The following is a 27,414-nucleotide window of genomic DNA, read 5'->3' as shown; positions in this document are numbered from 1 at the left end:
CAGGAATGTTTTCTGTTTGTTTGTTGAGCCACTAACACTGACCTATTACTCATTCAAACTGGGCTAGAATAACAAAACCTAGCAAATTAAATTGTGTCTTTAGACATTTTCTTACATTGGTTACTTTTCCACTTATTTCCAGTCCTGTCTATGTACCTGATCATTTTCACATGAGTGGCTTTGTTGTCGTTGTTGTTAAACCACTTAAGACTGACCTATGGATATTTCAATGCATTTAAATGATATTTTGTTCCAATTTCTTTAGTTGCATCTATGAAAAATGCCAAAGTACAGTTTTACAGACATACTTTTGCACCAATAAGGAGCAGCAAAAAATGGCACATCTTAGCTTAGCATGGTGTGCAGTGTGTTATTCAAACATCTGAGGAAACTGGACAAATAGAAGACAGAAGAAAGTGACGAACAGTATCTGAAAGTCACGCTGGGGGAAAAATCCCAGAAAGACCCGACACATGTCCTGAAAGACGCATCTGAATCTTCAGCTGATCTATTCACTGTTCATTGAATTTTAATTAGAAATGGCCTCAGTGGGAGGGTGGCTATCAGGAAGCCGTTATTAACGAAGGGAAACAAGGAGAAAAAACTCGGATACACCAAACTGCACAATAGCAATTTTTTGATTTGTCACTAAAACAGTCACCACTTTTCGAAAACCAGATAATGAGTTTTTTGCAGATTCAGCAAAATGTTTCCCCCTCTAAAATACTTGCTTAAATATGGATGAATCTGTAAAAATGGAGATGTAATTTTTCATACACATACACACACACTAAAAAAAAAAAAGCAAAGGCAATGGTGGGAATCACATGGTATTTTATTTGTGACTGAACAGTGGCATGGGTACAGTGTATGGGGGAAGTCATAGACGTACAAAAGTCCTTTTTTTTTCCTTTTTCATGACAATTCTTAATTCCATAAATAAAATTTACAAAATATTTTGGGACTATTTCTCATTTTTCTTACACAAGCAGGGGTACAGTTACCATTTGTTTTTGTAAGTCTAGCAGTTAATAGTGATATCTCTATTGTTCATATTATATAAAGTTGCCTGTCTTTTCAACCGTCTTACTTCAGTGGAGCAGACCTACAGTATGCCTAAGTGCTTTGTCACAACAATGACCTGCTTACTGTATACACCGACAAATGAAAAAGAAAACGATAAAAGACGATAAAAAGAAACGCGATAAGGCATTGAAACGCTATCGACCGTCTCCGAGCTTGGCGTGATCGAGCCACGTCAGTGCAGGATGAGTTGATTCTGCTCGCCTATTAAACCAGAGATACGGTTAGATGACAGGCAAAGTGTAAACAACGTGACCTCAGTTGGAAATGTCAAATATCTAAAAAGCAAAGCGTCCTATCACTACAACAAAAAAGAAAAAGCGGTTGTGGTTCCGGCCCCGTCGCTCGTGTCATATTTCAAGTTCAAAATGAGCAAAAACTGGGTCTAGTAGTTTTTTTAAATTTTCTTTTTAATGACAATGTAACACAGATTCACAGTTCATTTCTCACTAACTGAACAGAAGACAGTTTTTGAAATTTAAAAAAAGAAAAGAAAAAGGTGAAACAAATGTCCAGATGTCAAAAAAAAAAAAAAAGAAAACAAAGAAGAAGGAGGTGCTGGTAGGGCATTGTTTGAGAGAAACACAGGTAGTTGGCATCCAAGAGGCAGAGAGCTATCTTATGGCACAGAGGCTCGGGTGTGGGGGACTGGGAAGATTCTTATTTACAAAATAGATGTTTGGCAAATCTTGATTTCCATGCTGATGCCTCAGAGTCATGTGGATATCTGCAGTGACTCAGCGTCATCAACCGAGAATTCACAGCTTATAAAATAAAAACAAAAATGAAATAACCTTTCTTTTTTTAAAAATTTGTTGCAGGCCTAGAAGGAAGCTGCGGAGATCAGCTCTGCTCACAGCCGAGTCCGCTGAACCCATGTTAGGTCTGTTCATGCAAATGGCTGAGTCGGTGGAGCGACGCTATGAGAACATTTGGCAAATCTTCCTGCTGTGCACAGTGTTTGCTGGTGGCAGCTGACGAACTTGAAGGTCAACCGCATCCAGTAGGACACTGCTCCTCTCTCTTTTCCAAAAAATAATTTGCATCATCAGTGTAACCATGTTGTTTTTTTCTTTTGTCTTTTACATCATTGCAGATATAAACTCATTAATCCAGAACAGGAGGACGCAATCACCTCCTGTTGTCAGTTTCGGTCAAAGATAAAAGGTCACTTCCTGGTTGAAAGGTCAATTGATTGGACGATGAAGCCAAAGTCTGGAGTACAGTACAGTACAGTAAGCGGCCTCTGGAGGAAAGCAGATCCTAGGATAGCCAGCTATTAAATAACTGCCAAAATATCCTTTAAAGGTTGAAAAAAAAACAGCAGTTTGTGTTTCAGGCTGTGAGATGCTGCTGCTCACAGTCGCTCATCTCTCTTTTCTTCTTTTTCTCGTGAGCTCATGTTTCGGCCTTTAGAGCTTCCATCACCCTAAAAGACAAACAGCAATAATTTCAAAATCACTTAGCGGCACTAGTGCTGTTACAACTTTCGTCACAAGGTGGCAACATTGTGCCTTCCTTATTTCTGTGACGAAGCAGAGAGCTGGAGGACAGAAACAGAATTTAAACCAAGGCCCTTTCTCAACTGGCCACTCATTCACACGGAAAAAGGAGATATACTGACAGGTGAAAATACAGGGATAATAAAAAGAGACAGAGAGAGGGAAGAGCAGGATGAGAGGAGCTGGGGAGAGAGGACCCAAATGCAACAATGTGAAGACAGCTGATATTTAACTGAGAAAATCAGAGAAAGAAGGAAACCATGAAATACCAACTCACTGTCTGATGTTCTCTAGCTGTCTTCCTGTGGACATGTCTGATCCTGTGGAGGATCAGCAGCTTCGCTGGGCACAACGGCAGAGCCCTGAGAGAGAAAACACAATAAAATTTCTCCTTTAGACGTGACGTGTTTGTCAAGATCAGGCGATCCTCAGCTTGTTAAACCTCCTGCATTTCCCCGAAAAACAGGAAAACATTTAGGAAAGTGACATCGAGTTTAATTACCTTGAAATTTTGCCTTATTATACATGATCTAATCAAAGCACTTAAATCATTTTTGACCTTTCGTGTTTAATTGACTTGGCATTTTTCTAGAAAAAAGGTTAAACTCTCATCGAATTTGGCCATAATAATCACGACATTCTAATCTGCGTAATTACATGTTACATAATTGAGAATAGCTCACCCATGTGGCAGTAATGGATTGTAGCATCATGCTAGTCAGCTGTTCTATGAAAAATCTATGAATCTAAATGACTGACATGACCCCCAGAGGGGCCGTCCTCACCGATTGTTCCTCCTTAGCGTTGCTGGAGTTGCCCTCAGGGTCAACAGGGGAGTGATCTGTGGGTGGGTCACTGCCTTGGGAAGGGGGGCAGTCTGAAGATGAGCTCTGCTGTGGGGCTGGAGTGGATGCTAAGGAAAAGAACATAATCATGAAGATGAAAGAAAAATATTCACAGAACACAGTAAAAGGACTTATAGATGGATTTTGTGCTAATCTGCTCTGTCAGTATTCTGGCATCGTGGCTGGTAGCATGGATGTGCTTATAGGGAAGCAGTAAGTTTAAAACTATGACCTTTATTGCTTGTCATCACCTATCCTTTTTATCTAATGTACTTGACATTCTATAAAACTTAGGACAACCCTCTTCATTTTCTTAAGGTTAACAGAGTTTTTCGGTTAAAGCTGTAAAGACACAAGGCAAAATGTACAGACATGCTAGTAGTTTTGTGACATTATGTAGGCTATATAAAACTGAGGTGAATGCTAATGTCTGCATGCTAACATATTAGCTTTTTGATTTTTAGCAGGTGTACAGCAATGTTAGTGTGCTAACATTTGTTCAGTAGCCCAGTTGCTAATTGCTTATTAATTAGCTAATTAAGTAGCTAATTGCTAATTAACTTGGGTGTTGATTTGTACCACAGTGAATATAAAACATGTACAAGTATTTTGTAAATTTTGGTCATACTATGTTACAAAATGTACAATTATATGTGGTATTTTCATTGATTAATGACTTAGCATTCTTAGCTAATGTTAGCCAAGTCGTTGCAGCCAGTTTTTTTTTAAAATTACATGTATTAAAACTATATGCATATAACATATATGCATGTAACTTATTTTAAGGTAGTACATATAATTGTTACAATAATATAAGTAATTTAGAAAATACTTCTATTCTCTATGTAAGCCCACTGTTGTCCAAAGTGTTGACCTTTTTCAAAAGGGGATCGAGAAGATGAAAAAAATGCATTGAGCTAGTCATATAAAGTGGCACAGCTGCCGGTTTGAGTAATTATGTAGAAGGTAAATAATATAAAACACTTACGAGACTCAGTAGACGGTGAAGTCGATGTACCTGGGCTCAGAGTCATCCTAGAGAGATCAAGGTCGCTACAGCTCCCTTCTTCTTCCTGGGTCGTAGCAGCTGGAGGTGGCAGGAGCTGACTGCAGACCAGTGTGTCCGGTACACTCATGAGGCCTGGGGTGCCGCACCTGCTCACCCCTGCTGATACAGCACCAGGTTCTACTGATACAGCTGCTCCCGATGTAGAAGGACCCTCACCTGCATCTGAGTCGAGGCCTTCTTTACCCAGGCTGAGCTGCTTTTGGAGCAGGGTGGGGTCGGCCGTATGCTGGGGGCTGGTGATGGCTGAGGATGGGGCTGATAGGTCGCAGGCCTGGGGGCACATTGTGGTTATGGGTACTAAGCCCTGGAGCATGGCGGCCGGGATGGCGTGGCCCCCCACGCCCACTGTCTGGGCCGGCATGTAGGCTGCCATAGCTGCCCACTGCTGCTGTGTAGCAGGGAAAATGTTGGCCTGGCTCCAGATGACCGGCTGACCACTGGGGAGGACCTGAGCCACCTGCAGAGGTGCCTGCACAGGGAAGGCCAGAGTCTGAGCCTGGGCAGGAAATGGCTGCTGAGCCCACTGTGCTGCCTGCACAGGGCCCATGGTCATATAACCTGAAACAGGAACAAGAGTGACAGAGAAAAGAAAAGGAAACGATTAAAGGTCTCCGTGGTTACCAATTTAGTGCACATTATTAAAATGACAGATACTAATCTATAAATACTTCCAATCTTTAAAAATGAGCTATTTAACTCTGAACATAAGAGCAAAAGAGATGCACTTGAGGAGATCATTCTTTTTACAGTCTTAGATTCACAGGGACTTTTCTTGTCGACCTCATTTTGGCACTATAATCTTTCCAAATCATATTTTTGTCACATTTATGCTATTATTTGTGATAGTACAGTCACAAACTTGTTTGAAAATGGTTTGCTGCTGTAGTGCTCCAAGTCATCAGAATGACTTAAATTTAATTTTTCCTTCTTACTCTTTAAATCTTACTGTGAATGAAACCAAGTCAAAATCGGACAGATGGCTGGCTATAAATGTATATTAGAGAACATACAGAGGTACAATCAATGTACAATCCAGTTGGAAACCAGTGCTGCACATGTAGTATAAATAAGAACTACAACAATGTTCCTGCATGAGGCCTGCTGACTTCATATTATAAGCGCTGTTATCTTAGACAGACACACTGTGAAAAGAATGATAGTGAAGGTTGTTGTTTCTTGCATCTAAAAGGATGTTGCTCTTCAGCGAGCTGCTGGTTAAATGATACATCTTTTTTTTCTTCAGTTTTATACAATGCCAGTTGTTTCAGTAAAGTATGCAAAATCACTGTAGTGGTCCTTCAAGTAACACCACTTTGCTGTATCTCACCACAGGTTTACAGCCTAATTAAACTGCATCTCTGTGTGCGCTCACTGCTAAATCTTGGCAAGATTTTTCATGAACATCAAAGAGCCACGTCGCCACCGGCGTTCTTTATTTTTTCTCGCATTGTGGAAAACGATGAAGCGTTTCAGCCTGGGTATGGATACCTGATGGCACAGAGGTGGGGCTGAAGGGGGCGTACAGCTCAGCAGGAGTGTGTTGCTGCTGGCGGCTGCTCCTGCTAGGGTCCAGTGTGTTGGCAGGTGATGGGGGCATCTGGGAGGAAATGCATACACACGCACAGATGTCACCGTGCTATCAAAGTCACCTAAAAGTCACAATATCTTTGGCTGCAGTGTCTGCCACATATTCAGGTCATTTAGATCTCAGTAAATAACCTAATGAAATTAAATGACATTACATGTTGGAGCTAAAAAAAAAGAAAGAGGGTTTGTGTTATAGTACTCACCGAAGGAGGAGTTGACATGTCGCCGAAAAGATCAAAGTGGTTGATATTCTGTCAGTCGAACCGAGGAATGAGGGAGAGAGAAAGACAAAGGCCAGTGATACATCACGCAAATGAGACTTGCACAACCATGAAGCCTTAAATTCATCTCCGGATAGGGTACGGTGGTTGCATGGGTGGGTAGGTGCGGGGAAGTGAATGTTACTCACAAAGGCAGTTTGTGCCGCGGATGGCAAGAAACAACTGTCCCCTCGATTCATTATCAGAAAATGGATCTAAAATGAATCTTTCGTAGCTCGCTATAATTGAGTGGGTAAAAGGCTATTCAGCCCTGTAAAGCAGACTCTGATTAGATATTCTTATGTGCGCCAATCAAGAGCCCCCCCACTCCCACCCCTCCCATGAGAGCTCGGGGTGCTTTATCATGCTGATTTCCCTCTGTGAGCACATACACGGGGGGACTGTGTTTATATCATCAAATGAATGAAGGAAGAAGCTCCTGGAACCACCCGACCGAGGCAATGAGGCCACCTCACCCTATAGGCAGATGTGACCCCTGCTCTAGTCCCCTCTGTCCTCCACTCACACTACTTAAAGGAGAGGAGACCTAGCTATGGGAGAGACTATGAGATGGCTAGGTTGCGTGAAATGTCTCTGAGGGGAGGGGGGGCCATGCACAAGCAGACAATGATTCACAAAAACACACAGGATTTACATGCTGTAAAAGAAACAGACAAACACACAAACACAACGTGGTCAAACTAAAGAAAGGAAAAGGGGGAGGAATCACAGCAATCCACGTTGCTGCCGACAGGGCGTTTATGTCCTCCTCCGATAAGCTGGGACATAACCGATTGTAACTGCATTTCGAAACCATCGAGGGGGATAGAATGAGTCAGAATTTGGAGCGAGATAAACACTGTACACAGAGATCTCTGCCCGCCGGCACCGACACACATCAGGGGAGCTCGAGGCTCTCAGAAAGCTCCAACTGAATGAACAGACAAGCAGTAACACTTAGAGATATGGAAGCGCTGCTACTTAATATACTGGCATGGGCTGTTCAGGTGAGATAGCAACAGGGGCTGGGACAGTTTATCTGTCTGATAGGCTGAGCAACAAGCACAGAAACAGCGAGGAGAAGGAGGAGAAGAAGAGCACTTTGACGCAGCTGTTTTCAGAGGTTACATGGAGGTTCTTACTGGGTTAATGCTTGACAAAATTGGTTTGAATAAATGTTTTTTATCCTTTACAAGCGACGTGAGAGATGTAACAGCGTAGTCACTGCATGGCGGTGAAGAACTCATAAAGCCTAGCAAGATGAGATGAAATATATTTTCAGTTAGATGACATGGCAGGGGGATGGGGTCAAAAGTGCATTTCTTTTTATGCTGTTCTCTGGTCAGATGCTATTTGTTAAAGTAAAGCTTTTATGAGTGTTTGGCGGCCTTGGATAGTATGTAACTGCAACTACACCTCATGCAGCTCAACCCGACACCCACCCCCACCTACAAACCTCTCGTCCTCGACCTCTGAGGAAGATGAAGCAGCCACTCCTTTGTTTATCTAATCAGCCCCCTGCACCAGTCAGTTGGGACCAGCAAACAGATTCTTTGTCTTGACATGAATCAGATTGTGCAAAGATTCAGATTTTGGCTAAGAGACCCGTCCTCTAACGTTGTGTGAAATTGCTGACATGCATGCTTTTGGTTGACAAATCAATTAGTTTCGATTCTTTAAGCATGCTTATCATGATCAGTAGCTTTGTTGTCACAGAAAAAAAACAGACGCAGACACACACATACACCCCTGTGTGACTCGTCCTTGTCTCGAGAAGTTTGTTTTTAAAAGCCTGTCGGCTGTAATTCATAACTGAAACCATTAGATAACAGCAGATTAAATTACTAGAAATGGATGGTGGCTTAAGGCACTTCCTACAAGAGCATCTTAAAGAGAGGTTTGCAAGTAGAAAAATAGGAAAAGTAAATAATAATTCGAAAAAAACAAAACACCTACAGTCATGAAATGGCGTTTTGGGACATCATAGATCCCTTCCTTCTGCTGACTGGTTGGGACCTGCATTGGATTGGAGGTCGAGTCAAACGTAAGTCACATTCAACACCTTTTTTTTTCTTGGCTGAGTATTTAAGAACAAGAACTTACAAGAGCTGAAACATGTCGGAATCAATTTCTATCTGGGCCATTTATTTAGATGCGTTTTCATCGTTTAGCGCAATAGGATTATGCAGATTTTAAAGTTGCGGCACCAAATCAATTCTACTTAAATCAATATCGATTGCAAACAGTGCCTGAGAAAGGTGTGTGCTGGGCTCGTGAGTATTTGTTAATCAGCAACAGCACATCTCAACTAGTTTATCTGGCTATATATAAAGAAAAAAACCTCCTGAGCTCTGGCCTGTTCTGTTTATTTCGTTCACAATTATCCAAACTATCTGTTGCTCTTAAACTCATCTGTCACACCCCCCACTCCTCCACGCTACTTCGACTGGTTAACTTTGGTTACGTTTTTTCCCCGAGTCTATTGATCTTGTTTCACTCTGAGATCAAATGGCATGGCAAGTGATTAATCTCTCACTCTCTCTGCATCTTTCATCTTCAGAAGAAGGCAAGATACAGAGAGGCAAAAAGAGGAGGAGGAAGAGAAGAGAGGGCGAAAGAGAAGGGGGGCTGGGGAATTGGATTAAACCATACGCCAGCTCCCTGGAGTCCTAGTTGGAGCTTCAAATGGTCTAAAACCAAAAGGTCATCGTATTGGATATATAAAAGCAGAATGTTATACAGGCTGTGGGTGAACTATTCAGACTAAACAACTGACCTTGACTCTGACATCATTTTTTTTAACGTAAAGTTGATGCCTTTTCAATGCCAGCATCTTTAAAGTTACAGCCCTCGAGATTTTCAACATTATTCATCATCTTTATGACACTTTTCAGCATTAGCCTTTACCATTTAGTAGATATCATTGTTTGCAAGGTAATCATCTTTAATATGATCTGCTGGTGCTCATCGTGTAATGATATTCAGCATGAACGTTTTTTTTTGTTTGCATGGAATTTTACAACAGAATTTCCTCGTCAGGAACATTAGCTTGATGTACTTATGAAAGTTTGGCATTTTTTAAATTCTTTAAGATGTGCTACGAAGTTATAATATTAGTACTGTTTGTATTATCTATCACAGGGTATGAAGAGGGAAGCAGAATGGGGGGCAATGTTTGTCTTTGTACCTGATAAACGCTCTCCTCTGACTGGGGGCCACGGAGGGGTTCGTGTCCAGCCTCAAACACTATGTACTAAAGAACAGAAGTAGTGGGCAAGGCGTATAGGTGCAGATAATAATGAGATGGAAGAGAGAGAGCAGAGAGAGACAGATTGGTATATAAAACAGAAAGACAGAGGTAGTGAAACATGACAAGAATACATGAAAGCACACAGGAGTGAGGATGGCGTCAAGTGGGAAATGAAATGAGATAGGAATATGAAGTGTATAAAAATAGGGCATGGGAAAAAGGAATGGGGAAGATGAAAGGAGGGAGAAAAAAAGAGTGAGGTGTGAGGAAAGAGCACAAGTATAACAGGTCAGGCAATAGTTCAAGGCAGTGTAGAGGTTTTAGCTTGAGGTCTTACTTCAACCTCAGAAATGCTCCACCTCTTCCAGAGAAAACAGACCTACTGGTCTGAATGTCCTTTAATGAAGTCTTAAAATCTGTCATTAATTCCTTTAACGTTTAAGAAGTGTTTCACATCTTGGGACATGTGCTTAGTCATCTTGCGTGTAGAGTAAGATGAGAGAACTGCAACTTTATAACACTGGCAATTGTAAATACTTAGCTGAAGCCAGCTAATTAGCTTATCATATAGACCAGAAAAGAGCTAGCCAGGCAACAAGCACATTAATTAATGATATAAGTTATATAGTATGTATTATATCAATTACTGAATTATAAAAAAAAAATCTAGGATGTTTTTTTGGTTGACAGCACCTGAAGAAAGTTAGCACAGTTAGCGAAGAGGAAAAATTAGCAAAAATGTCATTTTTACCCTTTGATTTTTCCAAGGAATAAAAACACAAAATTTACTTTTTAAAAGGGAGCTTAAGAGGTGCTAGTAAGCTTAATTTCTTTTCTTTAGACCCAGCCAGGTTGTTAGGCTAGCTATTACTTCTTTATGCTAAGCTAACTGGCATGTAGTTCCATGTTTGGGTACTGTTTTCAGACCATAGGCAGGATAACACAGATTCAGATCCTCTGAAGCTGAGAAGCCAGTGGAAGTGCTCAAAGCCACATTCTATCAGAAGGCCACCAGATGGCTGTGGTTGCAAAAAGACTACAGAGCCTATATTGGCTTCATGTGTGATTTCAAGCCCACAAAATGCTCAAAAGTGATGTTGAACCTACAGGACATGAAACCATTGGTCGTGAGAGAAAAAGCAACTTCAACAAAAGGAACATCAAACCCCAGCTACCAGGTTTTCCTCTTGTAAACAGTAACCCTACAGTGTGACCAAAATGGCCAACAAGTTAAGTCATTAGCTGTTATGCGCCGGCAAAGTCTTTCCTGATGACATTATGGGCTGAGTCGCTCATTTCAGGTCATATTGGTTATACTATGTTTCAGAATGGAGGACTATCAGTATTGTTTTTATTGGCCAATGGCTTACAAGTTTTTTTAGCCAGTGAGCGAGCAGGTTCACAATGAGACCTGCCTCTCTGGTCATATGGTTGTTAGTGGGGATTTTATAAACCAATATCGTGACGGTGAGAGCACCAACCTCGAGGCTTCAAAACTAAGGGCCAGATTAACTAAATGGGTTAAAGTAGCTCATGAGCGCAATGCCGAAATAGCATTTATAGGTGTGCTTAGTTGTTCGGGTGATTTACAAAAGTTGCGCTGCTCTCTAAACCCAGTTAGTTGATTTCAATATCAAGCACAAAAATAAGATGTGCTTTTTTTGGCACTTAGCAATAATTTGCATGTCACAAACATTAATACATCATTTTGTGCACTTGATTTAAATATTTGTGTCCCTATATTTTGCATCTTGAGAACTACATGTGCAACAAGTATAGTTCCCACCTCTTGCACGCAATCTTGTCACTGTGATGTCTTTGTAAATGCCAACAGTACCTTTTGTTTTTACGCCTAAACCCAATTTGTGCTGGCACAACGCATTCGTAAAACTGATCCTAAGACTTTAGGAACCAATGAATGAAGTCATGTTTGCTAAGTCTAGCTTTTACACTGTCTGTGATACAGACATGAGAGTTGCACTGGTCCACTTATCTAACTCTTCGCAAGAAATCAATTAAGCATGTTTCCCCAGATGTCAAACAGTTCCTTCTGGGAGCAGGCTGGAGTTTTGTCAACCAACATCAACATAAATTGAAAGCTGCAAATGGAATGATCATACGTGAAAACATACTTGAAGAGCAAAGAACAGAGGTGAACTGGGAGGTGGTTGGACGTATCACTGAACATAGCATTCAGAGTAAGAGTTAGTGTTGTCTGTATTCAGTGTGAGCAAACACAGAGAAAAAAATGTTGAGCCAAATAAATGCACAGGGCAAAAGGGACGGGAATAACAACCAGTCAAGGGGAGGGGGGCATGTCTTTGGAAGAAATCAGAACATTGACACAGATCAACTGAAAAAATATGGTTTTACAACACTGCACTGGCAAATGGGTGTTGAATGGTTGAACAAAACTGTCCACTAGATGGTCTACTGTGTATTACTGGAATGGTGCAATATTTATGAATCATTAATTCAAGCATGTCAGTGGCTGATATAAATTAAGGATTATTTGTTTATATATTTATTCCAAGCTTAAAAAGTGAAAACAGCTAGAAAGCATCAAAGTCAGCAGTGTTTAGCTCCCGCTCTGAGTGCCTACGGACCTACCTGGTAAACTGGATCATCCACTTCATCTTCCAGGATAGTCTGTGTGTGTGGAACAGAAGGCAGATGACACATTTTGTTTTTCAGTCTCATTAGAGAATAAATTAAGAGAAGATGATAAAAAAAGAACCCCCATCACCACCAGCAACAACAACAAAAAAATACACTCATCGCAGCGTGACATTTCCTGCAAGCAGGCACAATTATAGACTGACAGCACGTTGCTTTTTAATCAAACAGTAATTTGGCACATCACAGACAAAACAACACATATTTCCTAGAAGTGACAGTAATAATAATAATAATAATGATAAAATCAAACCAGCAAAACCTGTTGCTTTTCCATTGTAGTTAGATGTTCAGAACAGAAATCAATGGTCCAGACAAACACACAAAACAGCATCGCACTTTAAAGGAAGCTACAACGTGTTAAGATATTTGTTGTGTGAATGAATTGCAGGCGGAGTTATAACGTGTGATCTCACCTCCGAATTAGAAATGAAACTGAGTGGAAAACAACAAAAAAAGAAAATGCAAAGACTTCACGCAGGAAATCCTACCTGGTACACTGCCTGCTCACACTGTTTGTCCTTCTGGGCCTTCTTCTCCATCTCCTCCCGCTGTTTTATATCGTAGATGAGTGTGAAGAGGTCACGCAGGTCAATGATGAGAGGCTCCGCCTGGATGAGAGAATTGGAATATGATGGTGAAGGACTGAATTAAGAAAAGGTTAGCAATAGATGGTATATAATCAAAGTATCACCTTTCTCTCTCTATCTATCTATCTATCTATCTATCTATCTATCTATCTATCTATCTATCTATCTATCTATCTATCTATCTATCTATCTATCTATATATATATATATATATATATATATATACATACATACATACATACATACATACATATATGTATACTATAGTACTAATAGTACTCCATCATCCATAACTGACGGACAGGAAGCAGCATGTGAGGCTGGGAAAGAATGTCTCGGACTCCCGGACCATCAGCACCGGCTCCCCTCAGGGCTGTGTTCTTTCTCCTCTGCTCTTCTCCCTGTACACTAACTGCTGCACCTCCACCCACCAGTCTGTCAAGCTAATCAAGTTTGCAGATGACACCACCGTTATTGGACTCATCTCGGACGGGGTGAGTCTGCCTACAGCAGGGAGGTTGAACGTCTGGTGTCCTGGTGCAGCCGCAACAACCTGGTGCTGAATGCCCAGAAGACAGTGGAGATTGTTGTGGACTTCAGGAAGCACACAGCTCCACTCCCCCCCATCATCCTGACTGACACCCTCATCACCTCTGTGGACTCATTCCGCTTCCTGGGTACCACCATCACCCAGGACCTGAAGTGGGAGCCCACCATCACCTCTGTCATAAAGAAAGCCCAGCAGAGGATGTACTTCCTGAGGCAGCTGAAGAAATTCAACCTGCCAACATGGACGATGATGCAATTCTACACTGCAATCATCGAGTCCATCCTCACCTCCTCCATCACCGTGTGGTACATTGGAGCCACTATCAGGGACAAACAGAAACTGTACGCCCTGCTGAGAAGGTGATTGGCTGCAGACTCCCATCTCTGCAGCACCTGTACACCTCCAGGACACTGGGGCGTGCAGCTCGGATCACAGCTGACCCTTCTCACCCTGGACACAGTCTATTTGACCTGCTCCCCTCAGGCAGGAGGCTCCGGTCCATTCGCACCAGAACCTCTCGCCATAAGAACAGTTTCTTCCCCTCTGCTGTTGGACTCATGAACAATAACCATATGACTGTTCCCACCACTAACACATGACCCTACTCATGTATATATCTATCTACTTAGCACTTTTAATTTCTAATTTTTATGTTTATTTAAGCGTTATCTGACAGTATGTTTGCACTAAGTACCGCAGCAATTTCCTAATGTTGTAAACCTGCTCAACATTTGGCAATAAAACCCTTTCTGATTCTGATTCTGATAACTAGAAGAATAGTTTTACTTAAAATATGAAATACACTGTTCATAATATGAGAACTTAAACAGAGTTGTAGGCAAGTTAATCAACTAACATGTCAGAGTCAGAGTCAAAGTCAAACTTGTTCTCTTTTCTGCCAAATGTAAAGAATATGACTGAGAATTAAAATATTCGTGGGGAAAAGTACTCACAGACTGCGCGGTCTTGATGGCCACAAACCTGTGGTGGCCCTCCTTCCCACAGACATAGCCAAAGGCGCGATGGTCCCGGGTGTCCTTGGCAATGTAGCTGATCTCATGGACTGAGTGGTGATGAAGGAGCACCTTGATGGCAAAAAATATGAAAGTGTTAGCTAAAACTAAACAAAAAAAGGTCTTCTGTTTCACGTGTCCTATTTGTCTTCTTCTACTTTAAGATGCAGAAATGAAAACCTGATGTATGATTTAAAATCCTCCCTTAAAAAAAAAGACCACAGTACTGTAAACTGTGCTGGGAGACAAAGTAGGTCAAAGCTACTTAAAACATCTTTGCATATTGTTGAGCCAAATGCAACACAACACAGAGTGTGCTTCAAAGAGTGCTCTCATCTCTGCATATAACTTTATGGATAATGTAGCTACAGAACTAGCATTCATTAAAGATATAAACCAGTGGCATGATTTTAGCTTTGTGCTGTTTTGTGATATCAGCAAGACTCGAGTTGCCGTTCGACGAAAAAACACCAAATTAGCAAGCAAGAGATATTAGCAGTTGCAAAACTATACTTTGGGTTGTAAGTATATAGGAGTAACTCAGCTCTTCACACCCATCTGCTTCCTCCTCTCTTAGAAGATATGTGCTTAGACACCAGGAAGGAGCGTTTGTTTGAATATTAGCCGATATTCGGCGCCATGTGTGTCGGCGCCGGTAATGCCTCAGATTAATGTAAAATACAAAACTAATACGACTCGGGCACTCAATTCAGTGGCAAATCACATCAGCTTTACATGAAGCATTTCCATCTAAATGCTCGCTGACGCAGCCTGTGCTCTAGCGATCCCCATTTCCACCTAAATAAGTCAAGAGGGGTATTAAGTGTGGAGTGTTATTTACTGCCAGTAATCAGTAAATAAAAAGAGGAGCATTAGGGGGCATGATTTCCGAGCAACAAATGAGCATGTCAAAAAGCTGGTGAGCTGCGCGGGTCGTGGCAGGAGGCTTAATGCTCTTTTTCATTAGAGGCGAAAGACGTACTACTATCACCACCAGTCACATTGAAAAGAGATATTATCAAAAAGATGAGGGGCTTTTTTGTTTGGTGGGGTGAGGAGTAGGCTGTTGGTGGTCGGGCGGGAGATGGCAGCCACGGGACAAGCGCTGTTGCATAATTATCAGTTTAGCTCTAATGACAGCTGAGGTGGAGCCGGCGGTGTAATTAGCATTAGCGGCAATGATCATTAAGGGGTGGAACTGAGTGCTAATTATCGGTTAGCGCTGATGAGCAGAGTGGGCCTATCTAGCCAACACTACACCGCGGGACGGGGGAGAAGCGAGCCCCTTGATCATCCTGTAATGGAACAGCAGGCCTCTGAGTCTGCCGGGTGGGGGTGGAAGCCAGGATGCAGGCGGAAACAGTCCATTTCATATCATCGCCATAAGACTGCTCACTGCACTATCATTAGCACACAGACAGGGCCTGAGTGATCTTAAGTAGGTCCTGCAGCACTCTCCTAATCGCACTGGAGTAAACCACTTGGCTTTGGGTTGTATAGCAAATGCAAGGCCCACAATCCAGTGCTGTCAAGTTTAACTTTTAGGGGCTAAAGGGCAAACTGTCCTGTATGAATCATGCTATTTCGTGATTTCTGTTGACATTTGGAGAAGAGATTGAAATATGGTCAACGCATTGAAAGATGTGTTACAGGTAATGCAGCTGCAAGAATATGTCAACTGTGGGAGTCAGGCTTATAAGATGGCGGCCCGAGCAGCCGTTGTGAACTGAGCCGTACGAGCGTCTGCCCTCTGGATGTCCTGCATTGTAGGTTCACGGTACAGCAGCTGGCACAGAGGTTGGCAGTGCAGCCCTGCCAAACCGGGCCTATTCGCTAATGTGATACTCACCCCTGATCTTTCACAGTAAATCTTGATCCCGCCGAAAGAGACCGTCAAGAAGACTCTCTGCTTGTGCTCCCCTTTGGAACGTGCCGAGGAAGCCATTCCCTGCAGGAGATTAAAGGGAACGACATGAGGAGATAAAAGAAGATGATGAAGCCTTCCTCTATTCCGACTCAGGTGAGTGTGGCAGTGGGAGATGTGGGGTAGAGATTGGGGGCAGGGTGACAGGAGTTACATAAAGTGTGATAGGACAGGATGTTCTTTCATGTGCTCTTTTTTTCTTGAAGCTTCACTCTCAGAGGAATTCACACATCGCCTTGTGCAGCGAGTTATATTATTATTGCCATTTCCCCCTTTAGAACCATTTTTCTCTCCCTTTTTTTGAAGTAAGTGTGCTACACCTCAACGTGGCAATACACAAGTGCTAGCTAACAACAATAAGGTGAGATCTGCTGACAGAATGGATCGCGCCGCTGACCGACGTCAGCTCGCTTCGGGAACTTCACATAGTGCTGACTGAACACCCAATCCAGCCTTTGAAGTATGTTTTTCCCATGGATCTCACCAGCTTCTTTTTCCTCAAAACAATTAAAATTTCCACCGTGTTCCCTTTGATGCGACCTGTGTGCTTGACATGTCTTTCACAGAACAACGCCTGGGAGAAAATAGAAGAGAGGAGAAGAGGAAAGATGAGATAAGGGTAGAAAAAGCTTGCCTTCTGCGCTCAGTATGTCTGGAAAAACTGCATCAATGCTATTCAATTCAATTCAGTTCAGTTTCATTTATATAGCACCAAATCACAATGGCAATCGCAAGGTAAAGACTCTACAATAACACAGAGAAAACCCCAACAATCAGATGGGCCCCTATGAGTAAGCACTTGGCAACAGTGGGAAGGAAAAACTCCCTTTTGACGGAAAGAAAAACTTCAGCAGAACCAGGCTCGGGGCAGGGGAGCCATCTGCTACGACTGGTGGGGCATGTGAGGGGGAGGAGAAGTTCTTTGAAAGCCTAGCTGATAACACAACCACAAAGCCTGAATCGCAGTGATCACCTTTGAGCTAGCTTTAAATAACTATACAGTAAAAAGCTGAAGGAATAACAGTACATAAAGGAAGAGGGCGAAGGATAAAGAGCAGAACAAGCAACAGGAGCAGGAAAGAGATAAAGCAAATGAGAAAGAGGCGGGTGGGCAGGAGAGTCAATGGATGTTGTCAATCAGTCATCGGCATCCCCATTTGGCGGATTAGTCCGCACAGCAGTGAACGGCAGCTCAATAGAGACCTGTACCCCCTCTCTATCCCCTGTCCAGATAATAGCAGTTCTGTATCGACTGCTCCATTGACTGTAACTGGCTGGGAGCTGGTGACTACCGGAGTCATATGGAGGGCACTGCAGAAATGTCTGATCAAAGCAGTGAAAAAGTTGCTTTATTAGAAGTACTGTATCATTTGAAAAGGGTATGGGCAATGAGAGGTTTTGCCTTCTGGCTATACTGCTTTTCCAGTGGGGCTTCCCACACATTTAAGCTCTAGGAAAGTCATTGAGAATATGCATTTACAGTTCATCTGCTTATCCTGTAGCCAATTACTGCAGTGATGCTTGCGTGTTGCTTCTTTGCTCAACTGATAAATATCACTTGCCATTCATTTGTCTTATTCCTTTAATGTAAAACCAGAGCCTTTATGATACAGGTTTACATTAAAACGGTCTATTTGCAGTACACCTCAATAGAGTACATCGTCTTTGTCTCTGAGAAGCCAGGTTTTTATTCATCAATTTTGTATAAGACCATTACCAAAGATAAGAATCACATCAGAGGTGTGAATCTTAAAATCATCAGGCAGTTCAAAATGTTTAGTTGCTGCAGTTTCCCCCAAAACAGATCACTGTAATTGCCAAATTCAAAGAAACAGCAACTTTCAGCGCTAAAAACAGACAAGAAGCCAATGAAATGATACCAAAAACTAAACTTCTTCAAACAGAACTCATGGCTCGATAGTGAATCAGTCCCCAAAGACATTAATATTGTCCAAAAATGCCACACTTTGAAGCAAAATAATACTGCATTTCCAGTCTTCTATAAGATTTTCTTTTGTCTCTTTCAAATATCTTATTACCTTATTTCACCCGGTATAGTTATTGTGCATGGGAAGAATTGTAAATAACTCTTCTAATTTGTGGCCATTTTGAATGGCAGGTGAACAGACAGCTGCTGCTGCAAGCTGTCTGCCAGGCTTCAGCTCAGCTAATATACACTGAACTGGACCTCTTAACTGCATTTCTGCATTTCTAATTATCTGACCAAAAAAGATGGCTCGCTGAAATGTTAAGAGTACTAAGAGCCCATCCGAAGAGTCTTTCTTACACTTTTACTGAGTAAAATTATAATTTTTTTATTGAACCTTATTATCATCAGCAGATACCCAAGTCTGTGTGATGCACATAGATAAGCAAGCTAGCATCAGCTAATAGCCACTACAACTCATGTGATAATAATCACTTTTTCTGGCTGCAAACAAATAAATAAACAAAAAACAACAACAACAGGAGCCACAAAAGCTAAAGCTGTCCACGGTCTAAAAATTCAAAACAAAGCTGAAAAATAAAATAGACCTGATTTAAGCATCTGATTATAATGATAGACATGATTTACTCTGTACTCTGTCTTTATTACTATGTCTTTTACATGAAATTAAATTGACAAACCTAAACAGAGGCAACATTTTCACCAATCTGTCTATCCAACATGTGCAGGCTCAGTCACTTAGAGGAGAGAAGCTCATGAAAGGTGACTTAATAGAGGTAATTCCTTTTAAGTAGAAGTTCATACATCAAACTGTCTCCTTCCTATCATAATCCTCGCTGCCCTTCATACCTGTTTGTTGTTGCTTCTTGTGTCCCACACCCTCCCCTTCATTTGCCTCACTCCTGCTGCGCTCTCCTCTTGCTTGTAGGTGGGGGGGATTTCAGCCCTGGAGCTGCCCCTGATCCCCAATAAAGCCTTCTCCACAGCCCCACCATTTACCTTACTTCTCTGACACTTTTTCCCCATTTAAAAATAATAGAAATAACTCGCAGATTATGTAGTAAGTTCAAGAATACCCAACTCGTTCATCCACCACTTTTTATGCAGGCATTTTCTGACTCTCTCTGTCTCTCTGGCTGAATTTGATCTAGTTTACTTTCAATATTTTGCAAGGAAAACTAGCTGAAGTATTATCTGGGTCATGTTATCGCAGTTTGCATATGTGCCACAAGTGTAACATCATGAAATTGGTTGTAAAAATAGAGTGTGAGTGACACGAGAAAACATACAGGAGACAGATCGGGGTGGGGGGATGGGATGGTTACTCTCCTCGCACATGCGGAAAAGTGAAAATTCAAAGACATATGAATATATGCGAAGTGCTTTGAGCAACACTAAAAATAAAGCAGCCTATTAAAATAAAGTAGAAAGCCGCTTCCATTTTGCACAAGCCAACCTTACAGTAGCTTTCTATAGGACACTGTGGAATAATAAGGCTGGACTTTCATTTGTTCCATCTGGTCAGTTCAAACCTTCAGTGAGTCATACACAGGATAAGACAAGCTCCTGTGATTCATTCAACAACAGACAACACAGCCATGTCTGAGCATGCTTATTCCAAATCTGACTGAGATGATTGAAGATGCTCAGTGATGTCCACACAGACTCAGACACACACACAAAGAAGTCTGCACCTTCAGCTTCATCATGGAGTCCTGGCACAGCTTGTCCCCGCGTGCGGCTGTCACCTCATCAATCCCAATCAGCTTGGCCTTGTAGCGCACGCCATCTCCGCGGAAACGCTTAATAAGCCCCGCCTCACTGCGGTCCTGACCTGCAGAGGAAGAGAAAGAGAAACAGACAAGAGTTGGAGAAATAAGAACGAGAGAGTGATTACAGGAAATGAGGACGTGTGAGCTCAACTGAATTGAACACATTTGGTACGTGGGCTTCTGCGTGCGGTGTCTGTGCGTAGGTGCATGCGTATTTGCGCGTGTGTCTCTTTGCTCCGGTGTTAATATTTATGGAATAGGAAACGCAGAAAGAATAGAAAATTAGCAGCGGCGCGCAAAGATGGAAAGAAAATTGAACTTGAAATTGAAAATGAAGTTGGATAAAGCCGGCGCACTAAATGAGAAAACAACTGGAACATCAAAAACAGTCAGCGCCACAATCACCTGTCGCAGAGCATTGTAGGGCATTCACACACAAAGGCAGGACTGAAGGGAGGGGGTGCTTACTCCAGTGTTGCTACCCATGGCTGGAGTTCCCATGGGTGCTATTGGTAGCGACAAACCAGCCTGAATGGCTCCTATTGAGAGGAATCTTCTCGGTCCAGCGCTCACCCACAATCCACCCAAGCCCTCTCTGTGTGATGGATGTAGGGTGGTGGCAAGAAGGTGGCGGGCTGATGGTGTGAGCCGCTGGGGGCAGTGGGGGGTGTTCACGTGTGTGTCTGGATGGCCTCAGGCTTTATACTGTCATCCCCTCCCCTCCTTCTTCCTGATTATTCTGTCTCTCCAGCCACCCTGACATCTCCTTGATACCGACACCTTTCTCATTTTGTCTCATCGCTCGCTGTTTTGATTATGTGGGTTCAAGCCTCAAGCGTTATCTCGTAGGTCTACATTGTATAACCTGTGCGGGCTTTGTCACTCGCAAAACACCGGCTCCCTGCAGCAGTCGCACAAAGAGATAGTAGGGATTTCGAATCAAGGTCACCGGCACCTTGGAGAATTTAACAGTTTCAAGTCTCTTCCTCATTCAAATCTAGGTCAGGAGACCATGCAGTACATCAGTTAGCAGCACATTAAAGGGGCTGGCTAAGCTGTGGGCGACAACGAGACAAGGTGTAACATCCTTAACAGAGGCTGTCAGGCTGTGCTCCAAAGTCACATTTACGCCAAAATCAGCTTATTCCACCCAGAAATGCCATTGCCTGCCACATCTAACCAAATTCCCGTCTTCCGTTTCTGCAATTTCCAAGTCAAAAACAAAAATTGGAAACAACGGAAAAGGGCAGATTAAGAAGCGTCTCTCTCCCCACCCACCCACCCACCCACCACCCCATCTTAGTGAAATGTAAGTGCTTGTCTTGGCTGTGCACACTTCTTCACTAATTCATGAGGGCACAATTCTCTAAAAGGGGGAAGGGCTTGAGGATGCTAAAGTCATTAAAGTCTCTAAGCAAGCGACTGTCAAATCTGGGTCTAATTTAGACTTATTTCACTGCCAGAGGAGTTATACACCTAATGGGCACATCTGAACATCAGCCGCAGCGTGTGAAGAAACGGACGCTCAGATTTAGTGACGAACTCCCTAAAAATACGAACTGTAGCCACACGTGTCCTATTTGCTAAACCCCGGAAGGTAATTATCATTGCTCACAAAGCAACCGCAGTTTGTTTGCGCAGTATTATGCATTCCACCCTGATTTTACCGAGTCATATACTCTGTAATGTAATGTAAAATACATGCTGCTCCAGATGCATTTTAAATACAATCGGTCCAATTCAGTGCAACTCTCTCAGATGAGCTGTAACCAAATGTTTTGTGCCATTTGTTTCTTTACATACCGCATACGGCCCTCCTCACACTTCAGGAAGGATTTAGAGATTTATGCACAGATCCTCAAAAAAAAAAAAAAAAAAAAATAGGCCTTGCATACCAAATGAGAGTCTTGAGTCAGTGGCGTAACTTGTTCACTACGTGCTCTGGGTTCAGATCCAGATGAGCGAGTGTGCTGTATTTGAAAACTAAAGAGCTGAGGGGCATGTTGTTTCATGTTGTTACACACTGTAAGAGAGGAGAAGCGAGAAGGTGTGTGTGTGTGTGTGTATGGGTTCGTGACGGGAGGTGACACATATTCCTCTGGCTTTCTGGATTTACAATTACCCAAGGTTGAATGGTCCTCACAATGATTCTGGCCCGTAAGGCTGATGCTCATAATTTTTCTGACAGTGGATTGCCTGAAGTATTGTGTGCTGTTTGTCTCTATGTGTCCTGGTGCCTGGTGGTCTGAAGTGCATGTGTCCAGGGTTAAAATTTAGACCTCGTCTCCTGCTTCCCAATATTTCCAAAATCCCTTGCTTCTCAGTAGTCTTACAAAGATTTTATTTTTAAAAAAAACTGAGTCGGGCATTAAAATCCAGGATGTCAGAGGCTTTAAATCAAACGCTACAATCCTCCCACGTGACACGCAGGCTCTGCACCAGGACCATGGAGAGAACAATTACTGTTCGCCCTGCTCCATACTGTTTCAGGGCTCGTGTCTGATCACAGTGTTGCATCCGTCTTCTTGCCACACTAGAATGGGGACAGCAAAGGGACAGATGGCGGCAGATGGAGAGTCAGAAGTGCCCCTCCAGATATAAGGACTTGGCAACAAGAAACTTTTTGTTGGGGATCTGGGCATAGAGGCAGCTTAACCTTTGAACCTCTCTGGGTGTGTATCTGTGCCTTCCTGTCCTTTTCCTTTAAAGTCGCTGTTTGCCAGTAGCCACACACACATCCACACGCACACACACCATCCTCCGAGCTATAATGAAATATGCAATAGCAGCCGATATTTTCTCTGAAATAAAAAGACAGGTATTTCCTGTCAGCGCAGGAGGCTGAAGTAGCAGCGAAGAGAATGCTCGTCTGAGAAAAGCAAAATCTGTCCGCGCCATCTGCCTCCCCCCATGTGCGCAAAAGAAATTTCACAAGCCTCAGCAAACACACAGAAGCACATTTACAAATCTCAACAGCGGTGCGTGCTCTCCCCGTCCAGCCCTCACTGATGTAAAAATAAACAAATACATTGAAAATTCTTCGACCAAACTTTGGCACTAAACGCAGCATTGAGGGTTTGGCTAAACGGCTGATCAATAAAGCAGTTTCAGGATTAATGAAGGCTTTTGTGCAAATTGTCAGTTCACTAGATAGATCAGTGACTCGCTGTGGAGTCACACACAGGAGACGGTGTGTGCAGGCTGGCATTTTGTGGGGATGATACTTTAGGAAGGGGGGGCTCCATGATGCTATTACCAAGCTGATGGGGACGCAACGTCAAGACACAGTTAGGAAAATGCATACCTGCAAATGACTTGGCAAATAGTGTTTGAATAGATTTGAATGGGTAGTATTTGTATTGCCTCTTAGAGTATGGGAGGCAACCAGTGATTTACTCTGCTGCTTGTCTGCTAGCTGCTCTCTGCCCTTTTCTCCCCTGCTCTCAGTGTCTTCCATGTCCTCAACTCCATGCTTTTCTTTTTGAAATGAATCTTTTTTGCTTTCTTTCTCTTTTTCGGTGCACAGATTACACTGGTAGAGCAACAGTTGCTATGGAGATAGAGTAAAGTCACGCATGTAAAGCAATTCTGACGATGGGTAGAGGGGAGCTTTGGATTTTATGACGGCAGACTTTGCAGTCAGGATTGAATTTTTCCTCACCGTTTTGAGAAGAATGAAGAGTGATATAAGTGCGTGCCAAAACCAAAACGGACACGCAAAAAACCAAGTTCACCCTAAATTGTTTCGCATTCATCACAAATGCATCAGAATTTTATGAAAATGATACAGAAGCAATTAAATAATAAGTGGCCTATGATGCATTAGTGGATGAACCAGGACATGACTAAGGGGGCAAATCTTTTTATGTTGTAATGGGCAACTTATCTCCAATTTATTTCTATTCTGTGAGTGGCAATATTGTGGCATTTTGAAAGGATTCAAAGATTTTCCCTATTTTTTGCATCCATAATATACAACTTGATGTAGTTTGTAGGGGTGAAACAATACTCGTATCGATATTGAACCGTTCGATACAGCGCTTTCGGTTCGGTACGCATATGTATCGAACAATACAAATTTTTTATTTTATTTTATCAACTTTTCTTCTGACGATGCTGTCTGTGTTGAGCGCTCAGTGGATCTGCGTTCGACTACTCCGCCTAGGCTGCACCGTCGAGCGCAGATCCAGTGTTGCCAACTTAGCGACTTTGTCGCTATATTTAGCGAGTTTTCAGACCCCCTTTTTTCTAAAAAGCAACTAGCAACAAATCTGGCGACTTTTTCTGGTGTAATTGGACTTATTTATGACGACTTTTTGACGTGAAAGCGGGTATCGCTTTTACTCTCAACAAGCAGCGGTGCTGCCGTGGGTACCTCGCCCGTTCCAAAGTGCTCACGGTGGAGAATAGTCCTCCCCAGCTGCTATCAGGGCAGAAGATGTTCACACCTATGCGTCCGAACTGCAAATGAATCGCGCATGAGCGAAGCCGCTGCTCTCACACTGACTGTAACGCAGTCAGTTCTTCTTTTACTGTTATGCTGTTTTGTGGATCACGAGGTTTAAAACTACTTATACACACACACACACACACACACAGTAACTCCACCAGAGTGCCTATTTCGGGTCACTTTTGCCGGTCCAAGCCCGGATAAAGGAGCAGGGTTGGAATTGTGACATTAAAAAAAACAATAATTGCTAAAATAAATTTAATTTGTAGTTATAAATAAATTCTAAATGCATTTAGAATGTTCTTTACTCACTTTATGTCTCTTCCATGATGTTATTTCTCTCTCCAACAACGTAGGTTACAATTATGTTAGCATGACCAATGCAAATTAGGCGATGACGTCATTTAACGATTTCTAGCGACTTTAAGGACAGCCAATAGCGATTTTCCTTACTGAGGAGTTGGCAACACTGCGCAGATCCACTAAGCGCAGCGCAAGCTAGCAAGACAGACGCTAAGCTCGTTGCAACATGGCAAATTGAACCTCCCCCACCCTCATTCAGATCTGGTGTTTGGAACTATTTTGGTTTTCATGTGAAGTATGAACCTGAAGGTAAGCGCGTCATGGACAAAAGTAAAACAGTATGTCGGATGTGCCATGCAATGCTCAATTGGTGGGAACTAGTGTGTTAGCACAGTTAGCTTGTTAACGTGTTGATGCCGTCCAGCCCCACGCACGGGGCGATCCGCGGTAGCTCGTTAACAGAGATTTGCCGCGTTATGGCGTTAATGTCATTTTAACGAGATTAACGCTGACAGCACTAGTGGGAACACAACGAATATGACAGCACATTTACGCCGACATCATCCTAGTGCAAAGACAAGTGGAAGCAGACAAAAACAACAAGCACGCATGCTACAAACTTTACCCGAGTCATTTAGACAGCCGTTAGCACATGATTCTCCTTATGGGGACCTGATATGTTTAATATGCTGCTGAGAATATAACCCAGAAGAAGCGTATAGTATAGCTTTTATTTTGGAAAGAGCCATTTCTCTGTAATAAACTCTTTTTTCCAAAGATGAGTGATTTTTCGATCAGATAGATTTATTTTTTTAATTATTTTGTTGTTTCAGCAACATTAAATTTAAAAACTGCACTTTTGAGTAAAAATATATATTCAGAATATTAATAAATGACAAATTAAAAAGGCATGAACATTTTTTGTATCGAAAAAATATCGAACCGTGACACCAAAGTATTGAACCGAACCAAACCGTCAATTTTGTGTATCGTTGCACCCCTAGTAGTCTGCCAGGTCACCACCGAATGTTCGGGCAGTAGGAACGTAATTCTGCAGATGAGATGTCATAAACTGCCATGAGACTTTTTTGGAATGAATCATGTCTCTGAAAGGCTAAATAGGAACATTTATTCTCTTGTTTCATAGTAAAATATTTCTTTCTTTCCTTTTTTTTTAAACCTAGTGTTAAAGCTAACAGCCTATTAAACCTGTCCTTGCACAATTCAGGGAAATAGCACTTGGAACATAGGTGCTAGATGATGAAAAATAATAAAATTAATTCAAAGCTGCTAAAAAACAACAACATCATCAAGGTCATTAACTAAAAACACAATATTTTGTCTGTCTATCTGCCCATGGCTTGCAGTTCTTGCTCTGACTGACCAAAACTTTACTTTTCTGTCATTTCCTTTCATTAAATTCACTTCTAAAGTTCTACTTACAATCTTGAAAAGAAAGCAAGACATTGTCTATCTGTCCAACAGTCTGCAAATAAGCTTAACTTGATGGGAATGGGAAAGCAGAAGGGGAGCAGTAAATACAAATGAGGCTGTCACTGTCATGCCCTCTTGTGGTTCCAGGTCCAGAATGAAGCTGGATTAGATATTTTATCCAATATCAACATAAACAGACACTCACCACAAACTTTTTTAGGTACAACTATTACTATTTGCTATTCGTGGCATAGATTCAACAAGTTACTGGAAACATTCCTCAGAGATTTCGGTCCATATTGACATGATAGAATCACACAGTTGCTGCAGATAGGTTTGCTGCACATCCATGATGTGAATCACACCTTCCACCACACCCCAAAGGTGCTGTATTGGATCAAGATCTGGAGGTCATTTGAGTACATTGAACTCATTGTCATGTTCGAGAAACCAATTTGATCTAAGCTTTGTGACATAGCGGGTTATCCTGCTGGAAGCAACAATCAGAAGATGGGTACACTGTGGTCAAAAAGAGATGGTCAGCAACAACACTCAGATAAGCCGTGGTGCTTAAACAATACTCAGCTGGCACAAAGGGCCCCATAGTGTCACGGGAAAATTTCCCCTACACCATTATTGCACCACCACCAGCCAGAATCGTTGATACAAGGCAGGATGGATCCATGCTTTCATGATGTTTTACCCACAATTCTGAGCCTATTTGAATGTTGCAGCCAAAACTGAGACTCATCAGAGCAGGCAACATTTTCCAGTCTTCTGTTATCCAATTTTGTTGAGTCCGAACAAACTGTAACCCATGACATGTGATGAGGTCTTCTGTTCAGAGATGCTCTTCTGCATAGCTTGGTAGTAACAAGTAAGTATTTGAGTTAGCTTCTCCTTCCTATTGGAAACAGCCTGGCCATTCTCTTCTGACCTCCGACATTATCAAAGCATTTTCACACAGAGAACTGCTGCTCACTAGATATCATCTCTTTTTCAGTCCCTTCTCAGTGAACCGTTTCAGATAAAAAACCAAAATAACCAGGGTCAATATTATTATCCCCCTGTGTTATTTTCCAGATATAGAGTATATACAGAGCTAGGAAACAAAAGATTTCAACGACTCAGGAAAGAAAACTTGAGAGAGATGTTTCT

General features: G+C 42.2%; 1 protein-coding gene across 3 annotated transcripts in view; it reads right to left on the bottom strand.

Moving 5' to 3' along the window:
- Window positions 1–816: 816 nt before the first annotated feature.
- LOC146554025 (disabled homolog 1-like) overlaps window positions 817–27,414 on the bottom strand; it is a 49,858-nt gene continuing 23,260 nt past the window's right edge. For 2 of the 3 annotated variants that reach the window (XM_085255004.1, XM_085255002.1), the window contains exons 3-15: window positions 19,992–20,131; window positions 16,275–16,373; window positions 14,366–14,497; window positions 12,764–12,883; window positions 12,207–12,245; window positions 9,534–9,599; window positions 8,303–8,362; window positions 6,290–6,337; window positions 5,988–6,096; window positions 4,419–5,057; window positions 3,371–3,498; window positions 2,863–2,947; window positions 817–2,512 (exon numbers count right to left, since the gene is read on the bottom strand). In XM_085255004.1, the coding sequence (XP_085111130.1) occupies window positions 2,876–2,947; window positions 3,371–3,498; window positions 4,419–5,057; window positions 5,988–6,096; window positions 6,290–6,337; window positions 8,303–8,362; window positions 9,534–9,599; window positions 12,207–12,245; window positions 12,764–12,883; window positions 14,366–14,497; window positions 16,275–16,373; window positions 19,992–20,131 (1,652 nt within the window). In that variant the 3' untranslated portion in view covers window positions 817–2,512; window positions 2,863–2,875. The remainder of the gene's footprint in view (window positions 2,513–2,862; window positions 2,948–3,370; window positions 3,499–4,418; window positions 5,058–5,987; window positions 6,097–6,289; window positions 6,338–8,302; window positions 8,363–9,533; window positions 9,600–12,206; window positions 12,246–12,763; window positions 12,884–14,365; window positions 14,498–16,274; window positions 16,374–19,991; window positions 20,132–27,414) is intronic. The other variant, XM_085255005.1, reaches the window with a different exon arrangement.

Source organism: Mchenga conophoros, linkage group LG18 (assembly GCF_057382185.1).
Source record: "Mchenga conophoros isolate Kocher_MC1m ecotype Shallow Benthic linkage group LG18, M_conophoros_male_GT1.1, whole genome shotgun sequence".
NCBI lineage: Eukaryota > Metazoa > Chordata > Actinopteri > Cichliformes > Cichlidae > Mchenga > Mchenga conophoros.
Note: the sequence above shows the minus strand (reverse complement) of the source record. Positions and strands in the feature narration are given on the sequence as shown.